At 39.3% G+C, this 27,974-nt stretch overlaps 7 protein-coding genes across 8 annotated transcripts; 1 reads left to right on the top strand and 6 right to left on the bottom strand.

Moving 5' to 3' along the window:
- Positions 1-1,277: 1,277 nt before the first annotated feature.
- LOC148177240 (uncharacterized) lies at positions 1,278-6,729 on the bottom strand. Its single transcript, XM_088033283.1, has 12 exons — positions 6,204-6,729; positions 4,674-6,153; positions 4,423-4,481; positions 4,280-4,344; positions 4,196-4,248; positions 4,018-4,118; positions 3,864-3,927; positions 3,565-3,608; positions 3,431-3,496; positions 3,334-3,353; positions 3,170-3,260; positions 1,278-3,134 (listed from the first exon to the last, which is right to left on the bottom strand). The coding sequence occupies exons 2-12, from the start codon at positions 6,038-6,040 to the stop codon at positions 1,789-1,791; spliced, it is 3,276 nt and encodes a 1,091-aa protein (XP_087889409.1). The 5' UTR covers positions 6,041-6,153; positions 6,204-6,729; the 3' UTR covers positions 1,278-1,788.
- A 254-nt stretch (positions 6,730-6,983) lies between these two features.
- Positions 6,984-8,015, bottom strand: LOC148177239 (ran-specific GTPase-activating protein-like). Its single transcript, XM_088032862.1, has 4 exons — positions 7,872-8,015; positions 7,621-7,806; positions 7,337-7,571; positions 6,984-7,289 (listed from the first exon to the last, which is right to left on the bottom strand). The coding sequence occupies exons 1-4, from the start codon at positions 7,884-7,886 to the stop codon at positions 7,090-7,092; spliced, it is 636 nt and encodes a 211-aa protein (XP_087888988.1). The 5' UTR covers positions 7,887-8,015; the 3' UTR covers positions 6,984-7,089.
- A 16-nt stretch (positions 8,016-8,031) lies between these two features.
- wbl (endoplasmic reticulum protein 29-like protein wbl) lies at positions 8,032-9,001 on the bottom strand. The gene has a single exon (XM_088032861.1). It carries the CDS (start codon positions 8,832-8,834, stop codon positions 8,097-8,099), a length of 738 nt encoding a protein of 245 aa, XP_087888987.1. The 5' UTR covers positions 8,835-9,001; the 3' UTR covers positions 8,032-8,096.
- Positions 9,002-10,862: 1,861 nt separating this feature from the next.
- LOC148177237 (TRAF-type zinc finger domain-containing protein 1-like) lies at positions 10,863-15,073 on the bottom strand. 2 transcript variants are annotated; one of them, XM_088032820.1, is made up of 5 exons: positions 14,574-15,068; positions 13,992-14,527; positions 11,557-11,754; positions 11,404-11,508; positions 10,863-11,275 (listed from the first exon to the last, which is right to left on the bottom strand). In XM_088032820.1, the coding sequence occupies exons 1-5, from the start codon at positions 14,609-14,611 to the stop codon at positions 10,989-10,991; spliced, it is 1,164 nt and encodes a 387-aa protein (XP_087888946.1). In that variant the 5' UTR covers positions 14,612-15,068; the 3' UTR covers positions 10,863-10,988. The 2 variants fall into 2 exon arrangements, with proteins under 2 accessions (XP_087888946.1, XP_087888947.1); XM_088032821.1 differs by lacking the exon at positions 11,404-11,508 and having other exon boundaries at positions 14,574-15,073.
- Positions 15,074-17,490: 2,417 nt separating this feature from the next.
- su(sable) (suppressor of sable RNA-binding protein) lies at positions 17,491-23,050 on the top strand. Its single transcript, XM_088032417.1, has 5 exons — positions 17,491-17,739; positions 19,529-19,854; positions 19,903-20,775; positions 20,827-21,845; positions 22,008-23,050. The coding sequence occupies exons 1-5, from the start codon at positions 17,714-17,716 to the stop codon at positions 22,854-22,856; spliced, it is 3,093 nt and encodes a 1,030-aa protein (XP_087888543.1). The 5' UTR covers positions 17,491-17,713; the 3' UTR covers positions 22,857-23,050.
- A 259-nt stretch (positions 23,051-23,309) lies between these two features.
- Positions 23,310-25,158, bottom strand: ohgt (E3 ubiquitin ligase component cereblon). Its single transcript, XM_088032418.1, has 6 exons — positions 24,985-25,158; positions 24,896-24,942; positions 24,654-24,850; positions 24,066-24,603; positions 23,700-23,893; positions 23,310-23,644 (listed from the first exon to the last, which is right to left on the bottom strand). The coding sequence occupies exons 1-6, from the start codon at positions 25,088-25,090 to the stop codon at positions 23,494-23,496; spliced, it is 1,233 nt and encodes a 410-aa protein (XP_087888544.1). The 5' UTR covers positions 25,091-25,158; the 3' UTR covers positions 23,310-23,493.
- A 239-nt stretch (positions 25,159-25,397) lies between these two features.
- Positions 25,398-27,928, bottom strand: LOC148177234 (protein regulator of cytokinesis 1-like). Its single transcript, XM_088032962.1, has 3 exons — positions 27,707-27,928; positions 25,632-27,345; positions 25,398-25,581 (listed from the first exon to the last, which is right to left on the bottom strand). The coding sequence occupies exons 1-3, from the start codon at positions 27,766-27,768 to the stop codon at positions 25,528-25,530; spliced, it is 1,830 nt and encodes a 609-aa protein (XP_087889088.1). The 5' UTR covers positions 27,769-27,928; the 3' UTR covers positions 25,398-25,527.
- Positions 27,929-27,974: the final 46 nt, after the last annotated feature.

The raw sequence follows: 27,974 nt of genomic DNA, 5'->3' as shown, positions 1-27,974 counted from the left end.
ATATTGTAATTATTAAGTTTCACGGGTGTAATTTGTAAAATATCGGACTCTACTATCAAAGTATTTAAGATTTACTGGCCATGGGCAATAATAATTTGGCCATCAGTGCAGTCAAAACTATTAGCTATTGTCCTGACCACAAGATGATGGTAATAATAATCTAAACCACTCGGGCTGGGGTTTTAAGAAGTAGTTTTTATTTATGGTTTTATTACCGTAGTAAACAGACTGACCATGGGTAACGCACTAAAAGAGTGCCGTCTACAAATAATGAAGGTTGAAGGGAGATGCTGCATTTAACGTTTGGATGTTTAAAATGTTTCATATAATTTTTCCTTTACGCAGAATTTTGAAGCAGAATTTACCGTTACAGTTTGTTAGACATCCCCTTAAAATAAAATTGAAATAAACAAAAAATAAATTAAAATTAAATTAAGCAATTGGGGAGACTCATACGGTGACGGAGAACAATTTCGGAACTAACGAAGCCTGACATTTCTGAACTGTGACCCCAAATTCCAGGGTTTTATTCACATAAGCTTAGGGTTAAAACTAGGGTGGATTATATGGGAAATGTCAACGAATCTGTATTACCGACCGAGCGTCAAATTTCAAAATTAAAAAGAATGCAAATGAGGGGATTAGAATTGCATTTCCCGCGCGAGGTGAATATACTGGTGTCCCAGAATTCATGACCCATAGAGCAAGGGAGGGTGCCGACAGCAATACAGATGGTAAATTTTAAAACAAAAATTGACTAAGTTTAAGAGTAATCGAAGAAAGGATAAAAAATTAACAACCAATCCCGAAAGCTTATTCTAGAGATGGAGTAAAACATCCTAGGCAACAAAAGTGTAATGTTCATCTGACCAATGAATGAGAGTATGTGTCCATAGTTACCGATTTTCAAATACTGTTCTGCATCGAGATTGACTAGTTTTTTCGTCTTAACTCGATTATTTTTTAAGCTAAAAAAATTTTGTTTCGACATTTTGGTTCAAAATTGTTGCCTCTATAAGCTTTTTTTCTCTGGGTCACGAGTGCTAGGACACCCTGTATATGGGGGCTAAACGTCTTCTTTCTTAAATAAGCGGTGTCTTAAATCGGGTGTTAAAAGCACGGAATTAATCAAAACGAACCAATCACACGGCTCGCTCGAAACCCGCGAAAATTTAAATTGAATCTAAACATCTTAAAAAAATGCGATTGGAGATAGGCAAGGAAAACTAAAAATCTCCAAAACGAATACACAAACCAACAAACAAACAGAAACAAAATTCAAAGCACAGAACTTTATTTTCTTACATTTTGGTACAACACATTTATTCACTTATAAGTCGGAATTTTGTAACTGATTTATTTATTTATTTTTCTATTCTTGTATTAATATTTGTCAGAAGTGGGCTAGAAATGTCGAAATGTAAATGGAAATCTCATTATTAATTGAACTCTTGCAAATTGGAAATCTTTTTTACTTTTGAGATACGAGAACAAACCGGACCTGCCGTTCTTTGACTCGACAAATGTAAATCGTCCTTTATTCATATGGGCGGTGTCAAACCAAAGTTACTGTTAAGAATTGTGTTAATTATTGTCGAGAGAACTCGGCAGTTCTCGACTCACCCCTCTTCTAGGGGTGGTACCATGTTATATCATTTTATTATTTTTGAGAGACTCTCTAGACATCTTCGGAAGAGAGCACATGTATTCGGTAAACAATGAACGCTAAACCAAAGGTATTCATTTTACTTAAACTTACAAATATACGAGCCAACAGGGCTCCAACAGTTACAAAATCTCGACAATATATTCCTCTTCTACTTCAGCTTCTTCATGTTCATCCTTCACGTGTTCGGTTAACAATTGTTTTGACTTCGCTTTATACTCGCAGTGATCACATTGAAACCATTCAAAATGGCTTAAGCGGCATTCTTCCTTCGTTTGGTGTTGGTATTGATCACAATGAAAGCGCAAGCCACTAGAATGTTTTCTTCTTTTATGATTTTTTAAATTTGATTTAAATTTCGCCTTATATTCGCATTCATCACAGGGAAACCATTCAATTTCAGTGGCACTAGAATGTTTGCATTTCATGTGATCTCTTAAGCGGGATTTTTCCTTCGTTTGGTATTCGCATTGATCACACTGAAAGCCTAAGTCACTACAATGTCTTCTTCTTTCATGCGCTTTTAAATCTGATTTAAGTTTCGCTTTATATTCGCATTTATCACAGGGAAACCACTTCATTTCAGAGGGACTGAAATGGGTCCTCACCATGTGGTTGTGTAAAACTGATTTAGAATACGTTTTATATTCGCATTTGTTACACTGCACACACTTATTAGTTGTATGTACGCTTTGCAGATGTTTAAGTAAATATGCTTTTATTTTCGCTTTATATTCGCATTTGTTACATTGAAACCATTCAATTTCAGTGGCACTCAAATGTTTGCATGTCACGTGGTGTGCCAACTTCTGTCTTGAATTCTTCGCTTTGTAATCGCATTGATCACAGGAAAACCAGCGTGTTTCAGAGTCACTTAAATGTTTCTTTATTTTGTGTTTTCTTAAGCCAGTTTGAACTTCATTTAAATGGTGCCGCTTAATATGTTTTGCTAAAGAATATTTTAATTTTCCTTTGTATTCACATTTGTCGCAGTAAAACCACTGATTTTCAGAAGGACTTACATGTTTACTTTTAATGGGTCTTGATAAGCCTCTTTTACCTTGCACTAATGATTCTTTGATCTCCAATTTTCTTCCATCGGCGACGCAATCATTTAAGACATGTTTAAACCAGTTCAAAAGAAAAAAAGTCTCAAAACTACAGCCATTACAACTATAACTTTGCACCTCTCTAATGTCCGCTTTCTTGTCGTGACGGTCCTGTAAATGCTTTTTGAAGCCCACTCTGGAGTCTGATGTAAAATCACAATCTTCACAATAAAACATTCCCAACGGATTCTCACAGTTGAAGAGATCCAGTTTTTCTTGAGGGCGCTTCTCGTGATGGATCATGGTAGCGATGTGGTCCAAAACTTGCAGACAGCAATGACGAGTTTCCCGATTTTTGGCGTTCAACCGGGCGAATACCTCGACTTCAAGGCCGATTTTTAAAATTCTGTTACAAAAAACTGAAATAATTGAACATGATTTAGAGTTAACTTACCAATATGTGAAAAGGAAGAAAACAGTCTAAACATAACCTCAATTAACGTGCATATGACGCCAAAGTAAAGTAATGTCTTATGAAATTGAAGCTGAATTCATCTGTCACGTGTTTGTTTCAAATTTTTAAGTTGACTGCGTTCGCTTGCAGGGCTACCAACCCACGCCGAATTTCAAAGCCACCACTAAATGAGGGCGGGGTTAATGATCTGTGAATTTTATCAAATTGTCAGAGAAATTAACAACTGCGCACTTACCTCACGGTGTACAATTTTGGGGTAAATTAGACTAAATTTGACATTTCTAAACTGTCGTGCTCCTAACACGGCTTGGGGTTGAAAGTGAGGTTATTTTAAGAAAAGCGTAATGGAACTACCCCTAGAGGTAAAAAGTTACCGACAAAGCCGACCGAGTTTTGAAATGGACCAATCATGTGCTCGCTCGAACACCGCGACATTTAAATGTTATGAACTAGACCATTATGTTTGATGGCGTAGATCATTTAGAGTTTAATTCATTGATATTTCGATTTGACACAAATGCGTTTATTTTATAAAAAAGAAAACAAGAAAATATAACTATAACTAAGAAACAATTTTTATTTTCCAAATTATGAAATGTCGCATAAGACGACAAATCAAAAAAAAATCTCAACCGTCTAAGAAAACTTTATTTATTTATTTATATATTTATGCAAATTTATTCGTTCAAAAGTTTCTTCTTCATATGGCGTTGTATATGTATTACATTTTACTTTCGCTTTACATTGGATTTATTACAATGGAACCATTAAATTTCATGTTTTCTTTTCACGTGAATTATTAAACTATTTTTAAATATCGTTTTAACACGTATTTATCACATGGAAACCATTTAATTTGTGCCATTTAATCAGAGCTCTAGTTTTCGCTTTATATTCGCATTTTTCACAGTTAAACCATTCAAAGCTCCTTGAATGTTTCGTTTGAAAATGATAATTTAGATCTCTTCTCAACTCCCGTTTGAATTCACGTTTCCACAGTAAAACCAGTCAATTTCAGAGTCACTTAAATGTCTTGTTTTTGGTTTTATACTTGCATTCTTCACGTTAAAACCATATATTTTCCAGTACAGTTGAATGAGAACATAAATATTGATTTGGTTGTATAATCACAATCTTCACAGTAATATGGCTGACTTTTAGAGTAATTTTTCATGTTTTTTTTGAAGATGAAAAAGATTTTTCCGCTTTAAAGCTGGATTTTTCAGTCCCACGTTGATTTGTTTCATACGACTTTTCTGTGTCCTGTGAAGCAAACATTTCATCTTTATAACTGAGTAAAAATTACAAATTAAATAATTAAAATAAAATTGAAATAAAACAAAAAATAAAATTAGAATTAAATACAAAGAAAATAAAGCAAAACTTAAAAATCAAAATAAAATAAAAAACAAAAATAAAATACATTCATAATACATAATAAACAAAAAAATCGCATTGACCAAATTCCAGTCACCGAATTTACTCATGCAAATGTCTCCTCTTCATGTGTTTTTGTAAATCATATTTTAATTTCCCCTTATAATTACATTTTTCACAGTACAACCACTGGATTTCATGTTTCCGTTTAACGTGCCTTACCAAATCCTTTTTTACTTTCGCCTTATACTCGCAGTTATCACATTGAAGCCACTGAATTTCCGTAACAGTGACCTTTCTATGTGTCCTCATGTGTTGTCCTAAATGAAATTTCGATTTCAACATCTGTCCGCACTTCTCGCACTGAAACTGCTGATATTCAAAGCTTCTTAAATGTATCCGTTTGACGTGTTTTTTTAAGTCTTTTTCCAATTTGCCTCGATATTCGCATTTGTCACAATAAAACCATTCAATTTCGGCAAGACTCACATGTTTTCTTAACATGTGAACTTCTAAGGAGCTTCTTAAGTTGGTTTTGTAGTCGCATTTGTCACATATCAAAAACGAAAGTTCGCGTGGAGTGAAGTGTTCACTTTTCCTGTGTCTTGTCAAGTCTGCTTTTATAGCCGCTTTGAAGTCACATTTTTCACAGTGAAACCTTTCAATTTTTGAATGTTTTCTTTTTACGTGTTTGACTAAATCTTTCCTCATTTTCGATTTGTAGTCGCATTGATCACATTGAAGCAACTCAATTTCAGTGGCACTTAAATGTCTTCTTTTCATGTGCTGTCCTAAACGGTATTTTGAGATGGTTTTATATTCGCATTTATCACACTGAAACCTCTTACTCTCAGAACCACTTAGATGTTGCCCTCTAATATGACGTAATAAATTAATTTTTAATTTTCCTTTATATTCGCAGTGTTCACAGTAAAACCACTGAACCTCAGACTCATTTAAATGTTGACTCTCACGGTGATCTAAGATTGTTTGGGTTTTTGTTTTAAAGTCGCGTTCTTCACATTGAAACCATTGAATTTCAGAGACAGTTGAATGGTTACTCTTCATGTGCCCTAGTAAGTGTTCTTTTGTCTTGGTTTTAAAATGGCATTTATCGCAGTGAATCTCAGAGTCACTTTGCAATAGCTTAGAATGATTTGTGAAGCTTGCTGGATTTTTATTCCCAAAGTTGCATTTTTCAATGACCCACTTTCTATCACTTGAGCCACAGTTGGTTAAGACATGTTTTAACCAATCTAAGACAAAAAAAGTCTTGAAACTGCAGCTTTTACAAGTATAACTTTGCGCTTTTCTAACAACCTCTCTCTTGACGTGAAGGTCTTGTAAATGCATCTTGAAACAGACGCTGGAGGCCGTTGTGAAATCACAGTCTTCACAGGAATACATTTCAAGAGGATTCCCACAACTGAAGAAGTCCAGCCCTTGGTGATGGCGCCTGACATGATTGATCATGCTAGTCGTTGATGTTGTCCAAAACGTGCAGACTTTGCAATGATGAGTGCCGTTTTGTGGGGTTGAATCGTGAAATTTCTTCGCAGTAGTTCAGGGGCGACATTTTACTGAACCTGTTGTAACAAACTCAAGTAACTGAAGACTTTAGGACTAAAAAACTTACCAAAATAAAGGAAAATGTTCAACACAAACATTTGAAACTTGACCTCAATTCTTGTTAACGTGAGCATTACAGCCAACTATAGTTTGTTTGAAAATTGGGCAACCAAAGGCGACTGGATCAGTCTAAATAGGTAAGTTAACTTCCAAATGTTAACTATTGGTTGTCAAGACTCACTATCAGGGTTACCAACTCATGTTCTAATTCCTAAGCCCCCTTAAGTTTAAGTGAGACAGTTTGGTGCCTTCTTTAGGGGATGCTTCTGCTTCAAGATGACCAACAGCTGGTCGGGTTGTCTCCAATGAATGAAGACGTAGTGAATGATATGCGAGTTTTAATTACATTGTTGGGGAGATCCGAACTGCTGACTTATCCCACGGAGAACAATTTCGGATTAACTGTGCACTTGTGGACCCAAATATGTGTCTTAAATCGCCAATATCACAACCTTTGTTGCTGAAAAGTGAGGTTATATGGGAGGCATAGGCAGGCAACTGTAATACCGACCGAGCGTCGGTTCAAAAGGGTTTGAAAAAGTGCATAGAAAACAATTTACGTGTTTTTGAATTGAATTCTAAACACTAATACAGATGAGGGGCTATCGGACCAATCACACGCCTCGTTCGAACCAGCGAGATTTAATAATAAAAAACATAACCTCAATTTTTGTTTAGCGTCGCCATGACAACCAAATTCTTACTTCTGATTGGCTGAAACTAATGGAAACACAGGCGGGGTCTTTGAAATTGTTCCAAAACTTGTATAAAGCCGAAACCGCTGGCACATTACTCAATTTTTTTATTAAAATATTCTTGCATACATACAAAACTAATATCTGAAATAGAAAAATTACAGTGGTAAATTGGAACGTTGAGATTACAAAAAAACTTCATATTTCACTCTTAGTTTCTGTCTTCATTACATTCAACTCTGATAATTTTTCAATTACTTCCTTGGTGTCTGTGTTTTCCTCCTCAGATTCTTCGTCCTCCGACTCATCGTCTTGATCCGCCTCTCCATTGTACAAGCTGCACTTCATTCTTACGATATCCTTCGCTTCTTCAAACTTAGTTTTAAATAAATTAGCATCTAAAAGCAACTTCTTAGCCCCGTTCTTACAAAACTTAACAACTTACTATCAACATTGGCAAATTTAATTGCCAAACATTCACTTTTGGGCTGCTCGTCGGCGAAGTCCGCCGCGACGGTATAAATAAACGCCTTCTCACTCCCAGAACTGGGCTTCAACATCATCCACGGCGTTATAAAATGATTAGCGCAGACTTTGAAGGTTTTGTCCCGGCGCATCACAATTCTCACTGAATTGTTCTCTTTGTGTTGGAGAACCTTCAACTCCCCGGTCCCCCGCTCCTGCAACCCCACAGTTAAAAACAGCCCCCTGCAACTCCACCGGTCTTACCTTCCACTCTGAAGGCTCACTAGCAGTGTCAAAGCGATACAACTTCGCTCGGAGTTTAAGTAAGACAGTTTCGTGCTCCTCATTCGTGGAAACTTCCACTTCGGGGAGATTGACGACTGGTTTGAATTGGGGGTCATATTCTACATCGGAGCTCTCGCTCACGGTGCGGTCTCGGGGTTGAGTATCCTAAAAGTGAGGTTATGTCAGTGTAAATAACAACAAAAGTGGGTGGAAAGACAAAGGGGGCTTACAATGATTTCCGACATCGTTGTGAACACCTTCTCGGTGATTAGAACCACGTACTTGTTGCTTTAACACGAAAAAAGCGACGGCTTTTTCCCGTTTTGTCAGTTGGTAACGGTTGAATTGACCAATGGGGAGCGAGGGTGAGAATGACAAATGACAGCCCGGGAAATTTGAATGTTTATTACGAAAACATGGATACGACTAGTTACAAAACGGAATTAGATTTTTTTTCAGAGTTCGTCTTTGGGTAAGGCGAAGGACCTCAAGATGTTAAGCCTGCCAGAAAGCTCGAATTTCTTCTTCTCGTTGATTTTTGCTTCTTTCAGAATTTTATTCAACCGCCCCAGTTCTTGACTGATGAAGTTCGTCCCGGCTTCCACGATCTTCTTCATGAATTTGATGTAGACGGACGCTGTGCTCTTCTCTTCATCGTCTAGCTTCTGCGCGAGTGTCTCCACTTCTTCCAACTTCTTCTGCTTGTTTCCGGAATTGACGAACTCCACAGCGAGTTTGTCGAATTTCTCCAAGCACCCAGGAAGCCCTATGTAGATGTTGGTGTTGTCTTTAATGAGGTTCCTCAAGTTGTCCAGACTCCAGTCACTATCTCTGGGGAGCTCCACTGGAGTTTTCCCCCTGACAAACAACCTGAGAGCCGGCAGGTCATCCTTGGTCAAACCGTACTCTTTCGCCAGCCCTTCATTCTCTTTATCTCCATAGTCTTTAACCCCAACTTCCGCAAGAATCAACTCCTTATTCTTCGCCAATTCTTCCGCAAGCGTCGTGAAGACTTCATGTTTATCCCCGTAAGGATACGCCACGTCGAATTTCACCAGAACGGCCTCGAATCTTGACACGATTTTATCGAAATTGTACTCGTCCAAAGAGACACATCCTTTGCATGCTTGGGTCGTGGGGGCGACACTAAAGACAAGCAAAATTGAACCTAAAAAGTAAAACCACAGATACATTCTTTTCAGTTCGGCTAATTCTCATTCACTGATGCGAGTCTTACAACGTGACGGAAGATAAACAAAATTAAATTACCAGGCAACACGAATTCGCCGTGTTTTGTTTTCACCTGGCCGGCTCTCATTGGTTAGAAGTTGGGGGGCGTTTTCGCGGTTGGCAGTGGGGCAGGGCTGCCACCTGTAATTTGAAATTAGAAAACATTTCTGGAAAAAACTGATAACTGTAGATAACGGAAAATAATAAATCATTTAATAAATCAATAAATCAAAATTGGATTATTGTAGTTGTTTTTTTGCCTTGTTCAATTGTAACTTCATGGCAGTATATCGGTAATTTAATCCTTCGATTCTCCAATTGTTTATTAGGGTGATTAAGGCAATTGCCAACTTTTAATTTATTCAATGCCACTGACTAAAAACAAAAATTTACAGGATTATCTCTAGGGAACTGTGTTGATTTTATTAGTGGATTGGCAACACTAAAATATAAAAAAGTGATAAAAACTAAAAAAGTAATTATATAGAAAACATTATAAATAAATAAGTACTGAATTATTTAAGTTGTTTGGTGTCTTTTTCACTTGAAAACTTGGCGATAGTGAAGATCTTAGAGAACGTCGATAGTTTATTCCTTCGATTCTTCAATTGTTTAGTGTGATAATGTAAACTGCCAACATTGGAATAATCTTTAGGAAACTTTGTTGATTCTATTAGTGGATTGGCAACACTAAAAAATAAAAAAAGTGATAAAAACTGAAAAACTACTTGTGTAGAAAACATTATAAATAAAAAAAACTGGATTATTTAAGTTTGGTGTCTTTTTCACGTGTAAACTTGGCAATAGTGAAGATTTTAGAGAACATCGATTGTTTATTCCTTCGATTCTTCAATTGTTTAGTGTGATAATGTAAACTGCCAACATTGGAATAATCATTAGGGAACTTTGTTGATTCTATTTGTGGATTGGCAACACTAAAAATTAAAAAAAGTGATAAAAACTGAAAAACTACTTGCGTAGAAAACATTATAAATAAAAAAAACTGGATTATTTAAGTTTGGTGTCTTTTTCACGTGTAAACTTGGCAATAGTGAAGATTTTAGAGAACATCGATTGTTTATTTCTTCGATTCTTCAATTGTTTAGTGTGATAATGTAAACTGCCAACATTGGAATAATCTTTAGGGAACTTTGTTGATTCTATTTGTGGATTGGCAACACTAAAAATTAAAAAAAGTGATAAAAACTGAAAAACTACTTGTGTAGAAATCATTATAAATAAAAAAAACTGGATTATTTAAGTTTGGTGTCTTTTTCACGTGTAAACTTGGCAATAGTGAAGATTTTAGAGAACATCGATTGTTTATTCCTTCGATTCTTCAATTGTTTAGTGTGATAATGTAAACTGCCAACATTGGAAAAATTTTTAGGGAACTTTGTTGATTCTATTTGTGGATTGGCAACACTAAAAATTAAAAAAAGTGATAAAAACTGAAAAACTACTTGCGTGGAAAACATAAATAAAAAAAACTGGATTATTTAAGTTTGGTGTCTTTTTCACGTGTAAACTTGGCAATAGTGAAGATTTTAGAGAACATCGATTGTTTATTTCTTCGATTCTTCAATTGTTTAGTGTGATAATGTAAACTGCCAACATTGGAATAGTCTTTAGGGAACTTTGTTGATTCTATTTGTGGATTGGCAACACTAAAAATTAAAAAAAGTGATAAAAACTGAAAAACTACTTGCGTAGAAAACATTATAAATAAAAAAAACTGGATTATTTAAGTTTGGTGTCTTTTTCACGTGTAAACTTGGCAATAGTGAAGATTTTAGAGAACATCGATTGTTTATTCCTTCGATTCTTCAATTGTTTAGTGTGTTAATGTAAACTGCCAACAATGGAATCATCTTTAGGGAACTATTATTAGGGTTTCTATTAGTGGATTGGCAACACTGAAACATCAAAAAAGGGCTGCCACTACATTTCAAACGGCAAGGGCTTTTGAGAATCAAATCACACAATGAAAATAAGGTATAAAACTTATTTTAATAATGAAAACACCTATAATAATAATTGAGCTATACGCTAACAATATCCCAAAATTCCCGTGAAAAACTTTGGTACAAAAAAGAACAAAAAGCCGCAATTACACGTTAAAAACAGGTTGCTTGATGGCGCAACAACTGCGAAGCCGGTATCATATCAGCACAAAATTCACAAGGCAACTCCACTTCCGGCGAACTAGGTTGCGGAGCGATGAAATAATCATCAGGTTCCGGAGACGCCCTCCTCCTAGGATTAAACCTAGCCAAATCAGGTCTGCAGCCTGTTTCGTGCTGGATTAAATCTTCATGAGGAACAGGCACGTTGCAGAATTCGCACGGAATTGTTAACTCTGTTGGAGGATTAGGTCTTCTTCGTGGAGGTTGCGGGGCCGGACCTAAAATAAAAAACTGTTAAAAAAGTCTTGGCAATCAGCCTAAATGTGAATTTTTATTAGTAAAACTTTCAAGGTTTAGTTAAAATTAATGAGGGTCATTCTCCGTGTTATTCACACAAAAAACGAACCTTTATTGTGATTGAAATGGTTTCGTGGCATCGCCCCGCTATGTCTTAAGGGAACAGTGATGCTAGCTGAATCGTGTAATAAGTTACGGATGTACTCCGTTTTGCCTAAGAAAGTGACTGTCATTTTTGGGGCGGATTCAGGGGGGAACTTACAGTCAAGTCTCCGGGAAATCTCTTTGTAACTTTCCCCTTTGTCTTTGGGGGTTGAAGGGGCTGAGTAAGTCGCCGGGAATGAGTAGAGGGTTGAATCAAAGCTTGAGAATGACCTCAGAGGGCGAGGGCGAGTTGGGGTGATTTCTGTGGTGGCGCTGCGTTGAGTGGTGGAGTCCCAGGAGGCCCGCGGCCCTGGTTCTGGTAAAAAGTCAAAATTAAGTTAATCAATTATAAAAATAAAGTGGCGACCCTGTCGAGTCCATAATTATTATTGCGTTCTAAAAAAATCTTACTACCTTAACCTTAATTACTTTTGCCGAAAGGAAATTTGCGGCTATTTTTAATCAAGTACCTGTCTATTAACACAATAAAGTGAAAAAACAAACTTGGCGCCTCTTTTGTTGATTTTTGGTTACTTTGTTGTCAAGGTTGGTAACACGTATATCGTGATTGTGCAGTTTCCCAAACTGTAGCATGCAAAACACGCACATGGACGACGGTATTTGAAAGTTTGAGTTTGTAAACCTTTTTTTGAAAGCAAAAACCTGAAGCCTATTTTGAAATTTAAAAGCTGGTGCTTAAAACTTTGACCATTGACTTTATTTTTTGCCAAAAAACCTAAAAAAGCCTACAGAAAGGGCAATGACAAGTCAACCAAGTATCTTCAATTTGAAAGTATAAGCCTGAATTTTAAGAATAAAACCTTTTCATTTGATTTTAAAACCTAAAGCCTCGCGAGTTAAACCAACTAAACTAAACTCGTTACAGTGTAGTTTGTCGTACTGAGGTGTACAAAAAATACCCGTGGGCAGAACAAAATTTAAAAGTTTAAGCCTAAACTGTTGAAAATGTAATTTTGATTTTGAAGCCTGAAACCTAATGAATTAACATTGAATTTTACTTTCTGGCGTTGTAAACGCTACGTCTGAAAACAGGTAGCTTAAGTCGCAACTTAAAGCATAAGAATTTTTGACAATTTGAAGGCTCAAGTCTAGTAATCCCACTAAGTCTAAATAGAGTTTTAACAAAATTTTCTATGTAAAATCTAGGCAGTTTGAAATTTAAAACCATAACCATGAATTCTTCTCTGTCAAAAATTCTAAAACCTCTGGTGATATTTGGAGAAAGCCTACGAAATTAGTTTAAACTTTATATTTTATTATGTAGCTATCTAAACTACAACACACGTGGACTCAACGATATTTAAAGGCTTTGAAAATGCCCAATTTGAAAATGCAATCTGGTTAATTTGAAACCTTAAACCTAACTCATAAATCACTGTGAAACCTAAAGCAGTCCATAAGAATTGTTTGACAATTTGAAACCTGAAACCAGACAATCACACCGTGTTTAAATAAGGTTAAAACGTAATTTTAATTTAAAGCCTAGTTTTAAACATTGGCCATCAAGTTCATTCTGATGAAAAAACCTAAAACCTGCTAATATTTCGGGAAAGCCTATACAATGGAAATAATAAGTCAAGTTAAGCCTCTTCAATTTTAAAGTTTACAGATGAATATGAATAGAAAACCTTAAATCCGAACGTAAAACCTAATATTTGTGTTTAAAACCTGAAGCCTGACGAGCCACCTGTGTACAAAAAAACGTGGACACAATGAAATTGAAAGTTTATTCAGCCTGAACCTTAGAAACGGCGCATTTAAAATAAATTTGTTAAATTTGAGACCTTCAACCTTTCCCGCAAAGAATGAAACCGAAATCAAAGTCAAAAAACGTGTAATTTAAAGCTTGAAACCTGAAACCTATGGAATTAACTTCAAATTTTACTTTCTGACATGTTACCCATAAATTTCGTGATTCCATTGGTTAAAAGTCAATTTTACCACCAAAATTTTTTGTTTATGACTATATAGGTATCTAAAGTCGCAATTTAAGATATATTAATTGTTGAACAATCCAAAGCCTTAAACCTAGCAACCTCAGCGAATTTAGATAAAGGTTAAACGTTATCATTAATTTGAAACCTAGTTTGAAACTTAAACCTGGTGGCTTGAAGTTCACTCTGTCAAAAAAACCTAAAACCTGCTGATATTTTGTAAAAACCCACTGAATAGCAATGACGGATTAAACTCAAGCCTACTCAATTTGATTAAAATTTTAATTTGTATTGTTGGTTGCATAACCACATTTTATTATTTTTGTTTTGCGGCATTATCAGCTTATCACAACCAAACAAAAGCACAGAATTTGACAACCAAATCAACAATGACAGACTTTGATAAGAGCAAAGTGCCATCAAAGAATTTGGAAATTGATAAAGATTGCACACGATAACTTTGTCTACAATTAGCAAAAACGCATTTGTTTTTCATCCAGCCATTGACTTCTTTAAATAAACAAAGCATTTTGCGCTCAATTTCAAGTCTCAGTTACACCGATAAGAGCCAACCCACTCAAACCATCAAATGACTCACCATCCTTCAATTTCAAGAAGCCATGGTTGGAATCCATGTGGATCTGCTTGTATTTGAACATGACCAATTCCCCACATTCCAGACATTTATCAGTGCGCGATCCACAATAATTCTCGTGTTCTTCCAACTCCAACTTCGGAAGCTCCAGATCGCAGAACTTGCACGCCAACAACCCCGAAGACTTCTGCGGGGGCTTTGGTGGTACAGCCGCCGGCAACCCATTGGTGGTCTTTGCGGTGTCTTTCAAACTGTACCCAAAATCGACGAACTTCTCAAGCTTCTGCACTTGTCTCTCCTTCCGCGCTGCAACTTTCTTATCCTCCACAGCTTTGCGCTCCCGGAAGTACGGGCTCTTCTCCAGAGTCGACGGTGGTAACTCCGGTTTCTTCACTTTTGGTTTGACCGCAACGCAGTTCTTCTTGTGGTCCTCGAAGTCGCTCTTCGGAATTGGTTCTTTACAGACTTGACAGAGGGTGATGTTGCGGGCGCAATGGGCTGTGTGCATCACATAGTTGTTTTGTGGGATCTCCTTTTTGCTGGAAGAAGAAATGAGACGAGGAAAGAGAAAAACGACGGGTTTACCAGTTGCCGCAGATTTCATGTTCGACCAGGTCGCTCATTTTGCACGAAATTCGCAAAGTGCGATGTGAATGCACTGAGGAAGAACAAGACTAAGCCGTGGTGGATATTTTTAGGTTTGACAAAGTCCCACCAATGACTGTACGGATCTAAATTTATCGCCAAGGTGTTTTCTCGGTTTATTCGAAACTGTTTTCCTTCGATTTTCGCACGAAACTCTGGTTTAATCTAATTATATCGCGTGGATGATGTCGCGAAATTATTTTTCTAGTTACGCAACAAATGCAGTGGGCACTTTTTATGGATGTCGGGATTTTGATTTAATTTTAGAAGAGTTGTCGCACTGTTATCACCAACTGAAGGGGAAACTGCACGAGACTGGCGAATGGATCACTGAATATGGAATGTGGTAATTCCCCTGATCGCGAAATGACGTACTGCGCCGACGTTGGCATTGTTACCAACTTTCTTTATCTATCATAATCACAAAGATCGCCTTTTATAGTTTCTGGAGGCTTCGTCGGTTTTTGTTTACATTCGTTTCAGATAGTCGTAATAGAAAGGAAACGTGGAAACCTTGAACCTTATCATTGCACACTGCAGAGCTCAGGCCCGGACTTAGGTTTCTTTAGCCCGTGGACTCAGAATTTAATTTCTATTGGCAGCCCTGATTACTCGCTAGTGTCATGACAACCTGTCAAAATTGACAAGCTGACTTGATTTTACTCCCAAGCTTCACTCTCAACATTGAATTATCCTTTGTCTTGAATTCTTATGCGTAGATGGTCCGTTTTTTTAGGCTTTAAGTTGTCAGAATGCCAACTGTTAGGTACTGACATCTTGAATTTTTAGGTTTTTAAGTTGTCAAATTTACCAAACGAATCACTAGGTTTCAAAATATCAAATTTTGCAAGGTTTTCAGGCATTTCCAGGTTTTCTAAGTGACTTTGCAGATTTTCGAATTTAGCATTTTGCGCAATTCTTATGTTGTCGAGACATTTAGGATCTCTAGGTCTTGGGCTGTCAAACATTTTGACTATTTTATTTTACTTTAGGTTGTCATATTATAGGCCGTTAGGTTAGGCCAGGTTTCAAGATTCTGACATAATTTCAGATTGCGGGTATCTTAAGGCTAGGAAAATTAAAGAAGACTTACAATTTTTAGGTTGTCTGGTAAATTGTAATACTAGGTTGCCAGGTTTTCAAACCCTGAGAGTTTTAATGTTGTTAGAGATTTGTAAGATCTCTACGTTTTGATGGGCTATCTGACATTTTCAGGATTTCATTTGGCTTTAGGTTGTCAGAGGTTTTTCGATAGGCTTTTTAGGTTGTATATGTATGCTTAACAGGCTGTCAGCTTGGAATAGGTTTTAAGATTATGACATAAAGAGGTGCTCTAGGTTTTAAATTGTCAGATAATTGATGCTATGACAGATGAAGACAATTTAGAATTTGTAACTTCTAGGTTAGGTTTTTTTGTCAGGAATTTAGGCTGTTAGGCTTCCTTAAAATTTAGGCATTTAAAAACGAGTGAGGTTGTAAACGCAACTTTTAGATTGCAATTAATTTATGGTTACGATTCTTCTTATCTTATCGATTATTATTTATCAACCAAATAAATTTATTAAGAATGTTTAGATTATCAACCTTCTAAATTTATTATATTCAGAAAAATGAATGGAATGTTGTTAGGTGACAAAATGCTTAAAAAACATTGAACCAGGACTACCAACTTTCTTCAAATTCCAAAGCCTCCTTCGGTGTTGTTGACTCAAATTTGAACCAAAACCAGAGTTAACTTTAATAGTCCCGATTTTACGAAACTATTGCCAAAAATATCCAAATGCCAAAGTTATTTTCTGGTCACACGATCCAAAAATATTTTTATATCGCAACGACAGGGTCAATACGATGTATTTTTGCTAGCCCAAAACCAGCCAAACTACCGAAAAAAAAACAGGAAAATTAGCTTCCTGGTCGTCCATCTCCATTAATCATAAAACTTGATATCAACAATGTGAAGCATAAAACAGCGAAGTTCAAAAACACAAGCTAAAAACAAACCGGAAGCGAATGTAACGTTCCATTGCTCCCACTATTCGATGACACCTGCTGGTGCCTGTCAGTTTGGAGAAATTAGGACCAAATGTTGTTATAAATCAACGGCTGTTCAGTGGAAATTAAACAAAATGGAAAAGGGGCATAAATTAGGGAGAATTTATTAAATTGTTTACAAAGATTAAGAATACAGATTTCTGTTTTTCTAAAAAGCGTGATACGATTACTTTGCCACAGATGGCGCCACCATCACTAACAATTTTGTTGTTAATTAATAGTTATTAAACAATGTAATTATTTGTTGTAGTGACTGAGCAAGGTTTAGTTTAAATTAACTAATTAATAATTAATTCGCAATATGGTTTATAAATAAAGCAGGTTTCTGTACACAAAAACTAAGGTGATGCTACTGGTCGAGAGATGGCGCCACGTCCGATTTTTTTGTGAATAAAGAATTTTGGATTATTTTGCGGAAAAAATGCGGTTTTCGATAAGAATTCGCTCGTTTCCTCTATTTTCTTCCTTTCAGGATCTAACATCTTGTTCGGCACTTCTGATTTTTCCCGTAATTTGGGATAAAATCCCATAATGCGTCGTTTCCCTTTCTGCGTTTTCCTGGTTTGTTTTGTGTTGTTTTCGCCTTGATTTCGCTTATTTAGTCGAAATTATCAGTTGTTGTGCAAGAACTTGTTGCAATCACAAATTTTTCGTATTTTTCTTTATGGCAGGTGTGTTTAAGGGCCAGATTGGCTCGTCCGTCGAGAAAAATCGGGGTCAGGCGGCTGTGACTCGGCGCTTAGCAACAGCATTTCCTGGGTTCTGATTGGTTGTCGTCGTTTCTCGCCACGTTCGATATCGAAATTCCTTCCTGCGTAGAAATTCATTTGTGGTCTCCTCGCCAAAGCGAAAACAGTCGGTTAAAATATGAAAACTATGCGTAATAATCAATTCTAAATGTCTGTCCTATCTCATCATCGAGACGCTGACGCCGACGACGCCAGGACAGATATAAACAGTGAATGAGTGACTATTTTCATGCCATAAAATCACAATTTTCCTGCCTAGTGATCATATAATTAGGTTCAATGGCGCTCGTATGTGATATCGAAAGGTTTGCATTATTTTTTCGCCCAGAAATTACACTGACGGAAAATCGGTTTTCGAGCCCTGAAATATGTTAAATCGGAGGGCCGCTTTTACAGGAAAATCACATTTTCTTGTAGAAAATGCGACGTTTTCGCGAGGTCACGCCCTAAAATGACGCGCAGTCATTGATGACAGAACTCGATTTTTTTGTGCAAGGTAAAATTATCATCATTTTTGCATAGGGCTGCGCCCCCCGACCTCCCATTTTAGCATATTTCTTGTCTCTCAAAGCGAGATGATCAGTTTTTGTGTATTTATCATGACAAGATGGCCGACGCGATGGCTGTGTGCCAATTCTCGGAAATCGACGCGAGCGTTTTCAACGAAATGACCTTCGGAATTATCGGTTTTACCCGCGCTCTTGTTGATGGACGCGATTTGTTTATCTTTCGTTCGTTTTTTTCCCTGCGACACTTTTTCATTTTTTTTTACTAGGTCATGAAAAGTGAGAATTAGCACACGGCCATTTAGGTAATCTTCCAATCAGAGGCCCCCAAACTGTCGGTCCTCACCGAGGGTGACGTCACTGTGACGAAAGCCAGTGACGTCACGCTCCGTATTGACCAGACGAACCATTGAAGTTACAAACTGATGGCCGATAATGCGCAAGGTCACGACGCTTATAGATAAGATACAAATAACTGCTCCGATTTCTCGACTAATTTAGAGCCGCTTTTTATTGTTGACCTTGACGGCGCGAAAACGGTTTCGAAACTCCTGGGGGTTCCTAAGGCGCTTTCACGCATATTATGTGAATGCACCCCAAATTTCCAGAAGTTTCAAACATTTTTCCGCTTACTGTTGCGAGCAATGAATTTGGCACAAATCGACTACAGCAGCCTTTAAAATTCAACTATAATCGTCTATTAAAATACAGTAAACCGGCTGTAAAAAAGTGTACTTAAATTTATTGCTCGTGACTGTTATATACAGGATGGAGCAGAAATATCTAACAAATTCAACACTTTCATCATGTTGGTCATGAAAAAAGTTTATTTTGTTGACAAAGCTGTCCAATACAGTTGCGAGCACAAAATTCGAACCGGTTTTTTGACATTCTAAAAATTGAGAGTATTCTCATAATTTCTGAGGTTTGAAATGCCACTAAACTAAAAAATGACAGTACTAAAAATAAGTCAACAGCAAATTATTTTGATCGTCAAATTGACATTTACAGGTTGTGTTGTTTGCAAACGACCAGTCAAACGAGAAATCTTTTGAGCTAACATTACAAAATAGTGACATTGACACCCAAAATTTTTTGCTCATGACTGTACGTGAAGGGTTTTTGACACTTTTGCACAATTGAGTGAGTTTCACTTTCGAAAATTTGTTCCCGCAACTGTATAAAATCACAGTAACGCTTCAAAGCTTGTTTTTTGCAGTTTTTTACAGTACTGTTGGGAGCGTAAGATTTAGTCTCACAAAAAGTAAGGCTGCATGGACTAAAATACCTCCATCTAGTGACCTTGACAGTTGTTTTGTTTTTTTTTTTGCTTTTGTTTAAAAAAATGATCTATGACGTCAGATTTGACATACAACTGGTACTTTTAGATCATTTAAAAAATTGTATAACTTAGAAAATGAGAGTTTGAGATATTTTACTTGTCAAATGACAGAAAATAACAAAATTTGAGTATGAAAAATAACAGAACTGAGAAAAATTTTGGAGTTAAACAGTTTGAGGGTCGCTGATCCACTTCCCCGTGGCGCCACCTCCGCCCCTTTCTAACCGTGCTAATTTCAAATTGCAGCCCTCCTGCTGCAACCGAGGAACCTGCGCCTGTACCCCCGCCAACAGAGAACGACCTTGAAGACGGAGAAATCGAGGACGATGGTGATGAGGAAGCCCCCGCAGAGCCCGAAAAGCCCAAAGAAGCCGAAGCTGTGATTCAGCCCCCGAAAGACAAGCCTGAACGTGTCGATCGAAGACACGAACGTGAGAGAAGAAGACACGAAGAAAAGAAGAAGCACATGACGGAGGCTGAGAAGAGCATTCTTCATTTGCGGAAGAGGGAGAGAATGCAGAGGGAGAAGTGGGAGAAGTACCGAAAAGAGCAGAATTTGGGGGAACCGCAAGGTAAGAAAAGAACGTTTCTTGGTTTTGTTTTGAAGGTTGTTTTTCCAGTGGTTGATGACTTCGCGATTAATTTGGAGAAGGCGATTGCGAGCGTGTTGAAGAAGGATAAGCATGGGAGCGATGAAGAGAAGGATGAGGAGAAGAGAGGACGGAAGAGGAAAAATCGGGATAAAGACAAACTGAAAGGAGGAAAGCAGAGGAAGTTGGAGTCGCCGAAGACTGACGAAGTGGATGATAACGAGTTTATGAACTTCAGAGGTGGGAGTCCTAAAGGAGACGAGAAGCTAGAAAGATCGGTGTCTCCAGGACGGTCTGAGGAATCCTACGATTCAGAATACTCCTCGGATATCAGTAAAAGCGACGAAAGAAGAGAACGGAAAAGAGATTACAAGAAAAACAAAGGGCGGAACCGGGAAAGAAGAAAGAAAAGCAGGGAGAGGAGAGGCGATCAGTCCCAATTCAAGGATCAGCAAGGAGTTTGCGTGTTTTTCCTCCAAGGAAAGTGTCAGAAGAATGATTGTCCCTATTCGCACGAGGCTGTCCCCCCAATGAAACTAGAACTCTGCAAATTTTACCTGAAGGATTGTTGCGCCAAAGGCGAGAAGTGCTCTTACATGCACTCCGAATTTCCCTGTAAGTTTTACCACACAGGGTTAGTTTGTTTGCAAGGCGATAACTGTAAATTTGCCCACGGAGCACCCCTTGATGAACACAGAAGACAGATTCTCTTCAAACATATCGAGACAGCTCCAAGGGAAATTTTGGGGGGTTTCCCCAGGATGAGTCGGGAAGAAGCTCTGAATAAAATCAACATACAGCAGCAGAATTTAATGGGGCAGTATGGATTTGATAAGGATGATAAAGGTGCTCTGAATATATTCGATATCAGCGTGCCTCCGCCCCTTGAAGCCAACAGTGATGGTGAGCGAATTTGACATTTTAACAATTTGACAATAAAAATTTTCTTTTTAGGCACGAAGTCGAAGCCTGAGAAGTCCTCCCGCAACCGCCCCTCCCGTTGGCAGGACCCCGACCCCGTGGACCCCCAACAGCCTTCGAATTTCCCCATCAAGCCCTTCGCCTATGGTCAAGATCAAGACATGCGTATCAACAGTAATGGCGACATCGACATGCGGACTTTGCCCCCCTTGACCCAAATTACTCCCCAAACCCCTGTAGTGGAGGAGCCCCCCACTGACGCAGACACCAACTTCACGCAAGACATCGACATCCGCAACCCCAACATGCTCCAGTTTGACACAAAAGACGTGGATATCCGACAACAGGATCCTCGACTTCTTGCGACGAAGGACGTGGATATTCGACAGATTCCTCCAGTTTTCGATGAGGATGAGAACCGGTTACAGATCGATACTGGTGAGAACACGTTGGAGAAGTTGCCGAAGACGCAGCGGGAGTTGTACATGAGGATACAGTCCCAGCAGAAGACAAATTTGCCCGAACAAAGCCAAGAAGACAGTTTACAACCCGATGAGGACATCAATTGGTACTCGGACGACGACGACGAAGACGAGAATCGATTGACAATCAAAGTTGATAACGAAGAAGAGAAGAAAGAGGACAGCGACACCATCATGAGTCCTCCACAAATCAAACCTCAAGAAGTTGTCGAGAAGTTGGGCGATCTCTCTAAGATTGACATTTCGGCGGAAGTGACAAAGTTGTTGACGTCGATGAGCCAACAGAAAGCGGAAGCGGCGAAACCTGTCATCAGGGATCCCAGGCAGCTGCGGACGACGCCGGCGGCGCCAACGACGCCACCCATCACCGAGCAAAAAATTAGTATTTATGAACAAGGCAGTATTACGAGCGAATTGACAGAGCCGAGGAGTCCGGACGAAGTTGTCGACACCGACTTAAGAAGTAGACCCGATGTCGACTTGAGAAACTTGCACTTGCCTTTCAAGGGAATGCTGAACTACACGCCGGCGAAGGAGATCGACGCCAGCGTCAACTCACACCCGCCTATAGTAAGTCACGTCGAGTCTGAGTAGTTCAATTGTATTCATGTCAAGTCTAAGTAGTTCAATTGTATTTATGTCAAGTCTAAGTAGTTCAATTGTCCACATGTCAAGCCTAAATAGTTCAATTAATTCAGTTGAAAGCCTACTAATTTCTGGATTCTTTTGCAGTCCTGGAAAGTGGAGATCGTGGAGATCCCGCGCCCCGACTACACGGGCCTGAAGCTCAGCGTGCAGGACGCGGAGAAGACCGGCGACCCGCGCCTGAAGAAGATCTTCCGTTTGAGCACCGAAGAGAAAGACAGCCCCGCGAGTCCAAAGGCGAGCCCCAAAGCAACAGTCACCCGAATAGACCCGCGCTTGAAGAAAATCGAAGATAGTAAACAACAGGACGGCGTTAACATGTCTTACAACCAACAACTCAATATCCTCCAGAGTTCCGCCTTCTTCCAGAGTCTGACCAGCAACCAGAAGCTCCTTCTGAACCAGGAGTTGGCCGCTAGGAACGATCAAAATGGCCTGAATGATCCTGTTTTGAACAGCATGTTGTCCACTCTGAACCTCATTCCTACTAGTAATATGAGTCCGAGTCCAAACATGGGGACGGCGCTCAATATCCTTGCCAGCGTGAACAAGCTAAACGCCCCGATCATGGGGGGAACTCCCCCGGGACCTATGGTGATGAGGAACCCTAATATGATGAACCAAGGGATCCAGCCGGGGTTGCTGGGAGCAGCGCCAGGGATCCCGAATTTACCAGGCGATTTTCCGATGGGATTCGACCCGAGGAATGGAGGAGGAATGATGAATAATCCTCCCCAGTTTGGGAACTTTAACGACAATTTTGGGGGAGGCTACGACGATTATTATCCAGATAATAACTTCGGGCACGGGAATCGGGATAACAGGAACTTCAATCGGGATAGACGGAGAGGGAGAATCAATTTTAACAGGAATAATGGCAATAGAAATTTTAGAAATAGGAATAATAGAAATAATAGAGGTCACACGCCTCCGTAAACACTGGTGCCAACTGCTCAAGTTTTGCTGTAAATATATACATAGTTCTTTTTTTCTTCAGATTTCAAGACTGAAAAATGTACATAGTTCGGTCAATTTGAGGTTTAGGTGACCTGTTGAATTGTATTCAGTGTTTCATAATTTATTTTGTAAATATACGAATAAAATTGTCATTCCTTGTACATATTTTTCAAGACGCTTTATTTATTTTTTGTAATAACCGATTTTGTTTGAATTTTTTTTTTTCGTAACGATTATATTATTTATGAGATACTGCGGCTATTATGGAGAATTTATGATATATTCGCTTTATTATTTTTTTATAAATAAACTTATTAAATCTTTCGGGTGTTTGTTTCGTTACCTTCCAACAGAGTTGCCAACGTATCTAGTTGAGTCACTTCCAATTGACAAACAGGGCTGCCAACATGTTTCAAATTCTAAAGGCCGCCAAACTTTATATCCGCTTTATTATCTTTTATAAATAATCTATAATCAAATCTGTAATTACGCTTAGTACAACCACAGAAAACACAAAGTTATCCATTTATTGCTCACAAATGGCGCTCGTACAGCAGGCTCCTAATCTCCGCCCACTTTCATAGCCCCCAATCAAAAACCTCCAAAACTCCTCCAATTATACATTCTCGCACTCTTCATGTATGATTTTAACATCAAAGCCACTCTTGGCGAGGCCATAAAAGTTATCCGGTTTCAAATTAACAGACGAGAACTTCCACCCGAGATGAGAGCTACACATTTTACATTGCATGACTGTCCAGGAGTACCTGAAATCAACAAATTAATGGTCATGTGCAGTGGCGGCGACTCAATGGAACGTACCCGGGGAACCACGAGAACCTCGTCGAATGTGAGCCGATGAGCTTGAAGTTTGTGGCTTTAGACACAGTGACCGTCTCGTAGACGTAACCGTCGGGGTTACAGTAGTTGCTTTGAACGCCGTCTTTCGACATGGGAAACACGTTGTTTTGTTGAGCAATCTCCGCCTCGCACTTAGCGCAACAAATCAGTCTTTTCTACAAAAAAAAAACAAGTCAAGATGGTACAGTTAAGAGGAAAAAAGTGGGCTTAGGCTCTTAAGATATTTTTCGGTAGTTCAAACACGATTGTCTTAGTAGTTACGATGACCTCGCTGTAGTTCAATTGCCTGTCCCACTTTTTTCTCCGTCACTGTGGAGGTAGAGCTACCATATTCAAGAACTTCAGCTCCAGCCGCAGTCGCTCGATGGCGGTCCTCATCACCATGACCTTCAGTCTTTCCTCGTGCCGCAGTTGAAAATTCTGCACAAACCAGTAGCTCAACTGTACAGGATCGTCAGGAATAAACTCAATGAGATAGTAATTGGCTAAACCTTGGATCAAGCGGTCCATCAAGAAGCAAATCTCGTGTTTATCGTACACCCATCCGGCCAATGGGAACTGTCCCAGATGGTACTGTCTGTACTTGCGGTACTTATAGAACTCCCTGTATTCAGAGCATTTGAACATTCGGCGGGCTTTTAACGAACTGAGTTGCGTGTCGCAGATCGGGGAGGTGATGGGCGGTTCTAGGAGAACTTCAACTGTTACTTGGTACAGTTCGCCAATGAGAGTGCGGATTTCTTTCCCGGGGACCAATCGGCAGCGTTGGCGGCTTCGGGCTTTTAAGTAAAGCACGTCGTTGCGGAGGTGGGTTTCGAAGATTTCCATGATGACGCCGTAGGGAAATACGCCTTTGAAGTTTTTACTGAAGAACAAGGAGCGGTTATGTACAATAAGGCCCCAAAGTCAACTCACTTAGGGGTTAACAGCACAAATGCGTTCTTTTTCATGGTATGCCTCTGCAGCATGTTAATCTCGAGGTCGTTGTTCAACACCAACGGAAGAGTAAACCCGGGAAAAACGAGGGTGTTCGTCTGAATCGCAGCCAAAGTGGTAACCTCCCCGTCGTCATAGAAGGCATAACCCGTCACGTTGTCCAACTTCCCCAGGTACTAAAATTGAGTGTTACAACCTCACCAAGCCCTAAAGTTACTCACTCTATGAGACGTGGGCAAATCTATGTCAAACTGATCAGAAGCTTGACCTGCAAGAGTTCGTTATTAATGAAAAACAAGACAAATTTAACCTGAATGTCGGTCGTGGGAATGACGGGACTGCACCTCCATAGGGACGTGCCCATTCTCCATTTGACCATCAGGCAAGTTGTTGGCGTTGTCATCTGAATCTGACATTGTTGTTAACTTGCACGAAATGTAAATAAAACGTCAAGTGTCAATGTCAAGGAGTCAGCTGATTTGGGGGGAGCGAGCGCTGCCAACCTTCCCACCAAAAACTCGCTGGAATCGAAGCGATTATTGCTTGATTCTCTGCGAAATAAACGTCGATTTGCGAATTATTTAAAATTGCTCGCGTTTTTGAAGATCACCTAATTTCTGGACACGTGAAATTCAACTTTGGGTTAATTTCCTTGTAACCGGGTAGGGACATTTTGAACCGAAGGGTTGGTAGTAGATTCAAATTCGTCATTTTTTAAACACGTTTTTCAAGGGTAGTATAATATATTTGCGAAACTGAACAGCACCAATTAAGTACGAAAACTAAAAACTAAAATAATCAATATCAATTATAAAACTCAAATAACATTAATATATAAAATCTCCAGGTACTGTTACAGCTGGAGCCCAAACTCCGTGCTCCTCGCGTTGCGGTCCTTCATGTCGTTCTGCAGAATAAAACAGTTAATTTGTACCCTCCACATCCCCCTCAACTTACTTGAAACTGATCATAATTGGTCGATTTCGTATCGTTCAGGTTCTCTTTATTCGCCTCCTTCTTGGTGAACGACAACCTCTTGCTTGCCTTCCCTGACCTCCTCTTGTATCTGTTCTTGGAGACATTCAGTTTGGGGAGCCCAGTGTTGGGAGCCTTCTTCACCGACAACTGCTTGGACTTTTTCGTAGGAACGGACGATGGTACATACGCTAACTTCCTCTTGGAGTTCAAAGCCGGGCTTGGGGGAACCAGAAGGTTGGTTCTGCACGTGAGACTGGGGCCCGGACTCACGGGGAACAGATTCATCCGACTACTTGCAGGAGCTGTGGAGTGGTCGCGTTGTTGTTTCTTGGCGCTGAGGCGTAGTTTGAAATCGTTTTCGGCGTCGGTGTGAAGTTTAGAAATGTACTGGGGGATAGTAAGACCAAAAGTGAAGAAGTCTTCACCTTTTCGGGCCAAATAAGCTTCTGCGAGTCTAAGAAGAGTGTCTTCGTATTTTGGAATGCGCCGATGAAGCTTGTTGCGCTGTTTTTCTTCAACGAGGAGTTTACCGCCACGGTTTTTGTACCGATTCGGACCTTCTGACTTTTGCTCAAGTTCTAATCTTTCGTTCCAGAGTTTTGTGTACTCTGTTAGATTCGTGAAAATTTCTTCGTTGCTTGAGTAGAAAGTCCGCCACTTCTGGATCTCCATCTCGTGGAGATCGAAGAGATCTTCGTTGTAACAGTCGGAGAAGAAATACGGGAAGGTTTTCTTATCATCATCCGTGCAGTGGCACTTATTCCAAAGTGCCGTCAACTCCTCCCGTTGCTTCTCTATGAAGATTCGGATGTTGGCCTTCTTTTTCTCCTCCAGCTTCAATACCTCCTCCTTTAGAATCTTGAGAGTCTCGAGAGAGTTCCCTGGGGTTCGCGACCGGAAAGTGTCTCTTTCTCCAATATCCGTTTCGAGTTTGTCCCAAAGACTATCAATTTTCTGTCGTAGCTCCACGACCTCCTCTTTGACACTCTCATATTGCTTGACTAGTCGATCGTGACAGAGCGTCAACTGCTCCAAGTCACTATCGCCGATCCTAACTTCAGTGTTAGTCAAATCTAAGATCTCCCTTTCGAAGTTAAGACTCGGCTCAACCCCCAGCTGCTCAACAATCTTCGTGATTTCTTCTTTGAGGTGAAAGTAGCGCTCTTCACGTTCCAGCGCGTCATTCTCAAGCGCTTCAACTTTCGCTCTCAATTCCTCCAGTTCCACTGGTGACGGCAGCGGGGACTCTGGAAGCAACTTCGGCTTCTTTCCCAGATTCTTACACAGCTTCAGTTGCTTGTCGTTTAACTCTCGCACTTCTTTTTTCTGTATCTCTGCAACAGCCTCGAATTCCTTCACTCGCTCGTAGATATTTTCGTAGACATCGCAAAGGGGGCGCTCTTCGTACTCCTTGAACGTGGGGATCTCTTTAGCGAGATCTTTACAGACATTTTCAAGACGTTGGAGTAGTGACGCGATGCTCACAATTCTCTTATCTTGGATATCTTCAACCTCGGCGATCATCTCATCGAAGATTCTCTGGAGCTGTTCAATGAAGATCTTCGTGTAGCCGTCCAGATCCAGGGTACGTTCCCCGATGTGACTGATAATGTTTGCCCAGTCGAAAACAGCTTTCTTGGACATGTCCTGGACGGTGGAAAGGAGGTCTCGGACCCATGGCTTGGCCACGATTCTAGAAAAGAGGGAAAATGGTCTTGTGGCTTTGAGATTCTACGATGGTTGATAGCCCTGTCTAACAAAAGGAGTGAAGACAAGACTACCAACTCATTTAGAATTTTAAAGCCGCTTCAAATAGAAATTTCGTGGTTCATTTCTGTTCTATTTGAATCGACTTTCCTCTAAACTTGAGCACAAACCAATGTTCTTGGTAAAAAAACTAGCAGAAAAGTGTCAACGAAAAAAATTATGACATAAAAACTTGAGACATCACGTTATGAAGAAACTAAAACTATGAGAAAACACTGAAATACTTGAATATCAACTCGAAATGCTTGTCTCTTGTATCACAGCCAAAACTACAAGTTTATACTTACTTTTCAATATCACATTCTGTCCGACCGTTGCAGTTGCCGAGATTTAAAGAAGCTAACGCCATTTTACTACAAAAATGCTAAAATTACGAATAAAACAACCACACACGATAAATAAAATACTGATCAAACAACACTTATACTGTAACGGTCACAACTGACGATGAAATGCGGCGAAATGGCCAAATTCAAATGAAACGGTCAAAACTTTTGACAGTAACACCAAACTGCGCCGGTGCGGACCGGCCATCAGACATGTCGTTGATAATTA

This window comes from Gnatocerus cornutus, chromosome 3 (genome assembly GCF_029298725.1).
Source record: "Gnatocerus cornutus isolate USDA-ARS CGAHR chromosome 3, icGnaCorn1.1, whole genome shotgun sequence".
Taxonomy (NCBI): Eukaryota; Metazoa; Arthropoda; class Insecta; order Coleoptera; family Tenebrionidae; genus Gnatocerus; species Gnatocerus cornutus.
This window is presented reverse-complemented; position numbering and strand designations above follow the sequence as displayed.

Coding starts and splice junctions, on each gene's coding strand:
- LOC148177240 (XM_088033283.1), bottom strand. CDS start 6,040: ATGATCAATCATGTCAGGCGCCATCACCAAGGGCTGGACTTCTTCAGT. Junction 4,482..4,673: donor AAGAGGAGACATTTGCATGA/GTAAATTCGGTG, acceptor ATTTTTACTCAG/TTATAAAGATGAAATGTTTG. Junction 3,928..4,017: donor TTTCCATGTGATAAATACGT/GTTAAAACGATA, acceptor TCCAATGTAAAG/CGAAAGTAAAATGTAATACA.
- LOC148177239 (XM_088032862.1), bottom strand. Junction 7,572..7,620: donor GTGAGCCTTCAGAGTGGAAG/GTAAGACCGGTG, acceptor GTGGGGTTGCAG/GAGCGGGGGACCGGGGAGTT. Junction 7,290..7,336: donor TAAATTTGCCAATGTTGATA/GTAAGTTGTTAA, acceptor AGTTGCTTTTAG/ATGCTAATTTATTTAAAACT.
- wbl (XM_088032861.1), bottom strand. CDS start 8,834: ATGTATCTGTGGTTTTACTTTTTAGGTTCAATTTTGCTTGTCTTTAGT.
- LOC148177237 (XM_088032820.1), bottom strand. CDS start 14,611: ATGAGCGACCTGGTCGAACATGAAATCTGCGGCAACTG. Junction 11,509..11,556: donor GATTTCCCGGAGACTTGACT/GTAAGTTCCCCC, acceptor TCACTTTCTTAG/GCAAAACGGAGTACATCCGT. Junction 11,276..11,403: donor CCATTTCAATCACAATAAAG/GTTCGTTTTTTG, acceptor TTTTTATTTTAG/GTCCGGCCCCGCAACCTCCA.
- ohgt (XM_088032418.1), bottom strand. CDS start 25,090: ATGTCAGATTCAGATGACAACGCCAACAACTTGCCTGATGGTCAAATG. Junction 24,851..24,895: donor ATTTGCCCACGTCTCATAGA/GTGAGTAACTTT, acceptor ACTCAATTTTAG/TACCTGGGGAAGTTGGACAA. Junction 23,894..24,065: donor AGCTGAAGTTCTTGAATATG/GTAGCTCTACCT, acceptor TTTTTTTTGTAG/AAAAGACTGATTTGTTGCGC.
- LOC148177234 (XM_088032962.1), bottom strand. CDS start 27,768: ATGGCGTTAGCTTCTTTAAATCTCGGCAACTGCAACGGTCGGACAGAA. Junction 27,346..27,706: donor ACAGAATGTGATATTGAAAA/GTAAGTATAAAC, acceptor CCTCTTTTCTAG/AATCGTGGCCAAGCCATGGG. Junction 25,582..25,631: donor CCAATTATGATCAGTTTCAA/GTAAGTTGAGGG, acceptor TTTATTCTGCAG/AACGACATGAAGGACCGCAA.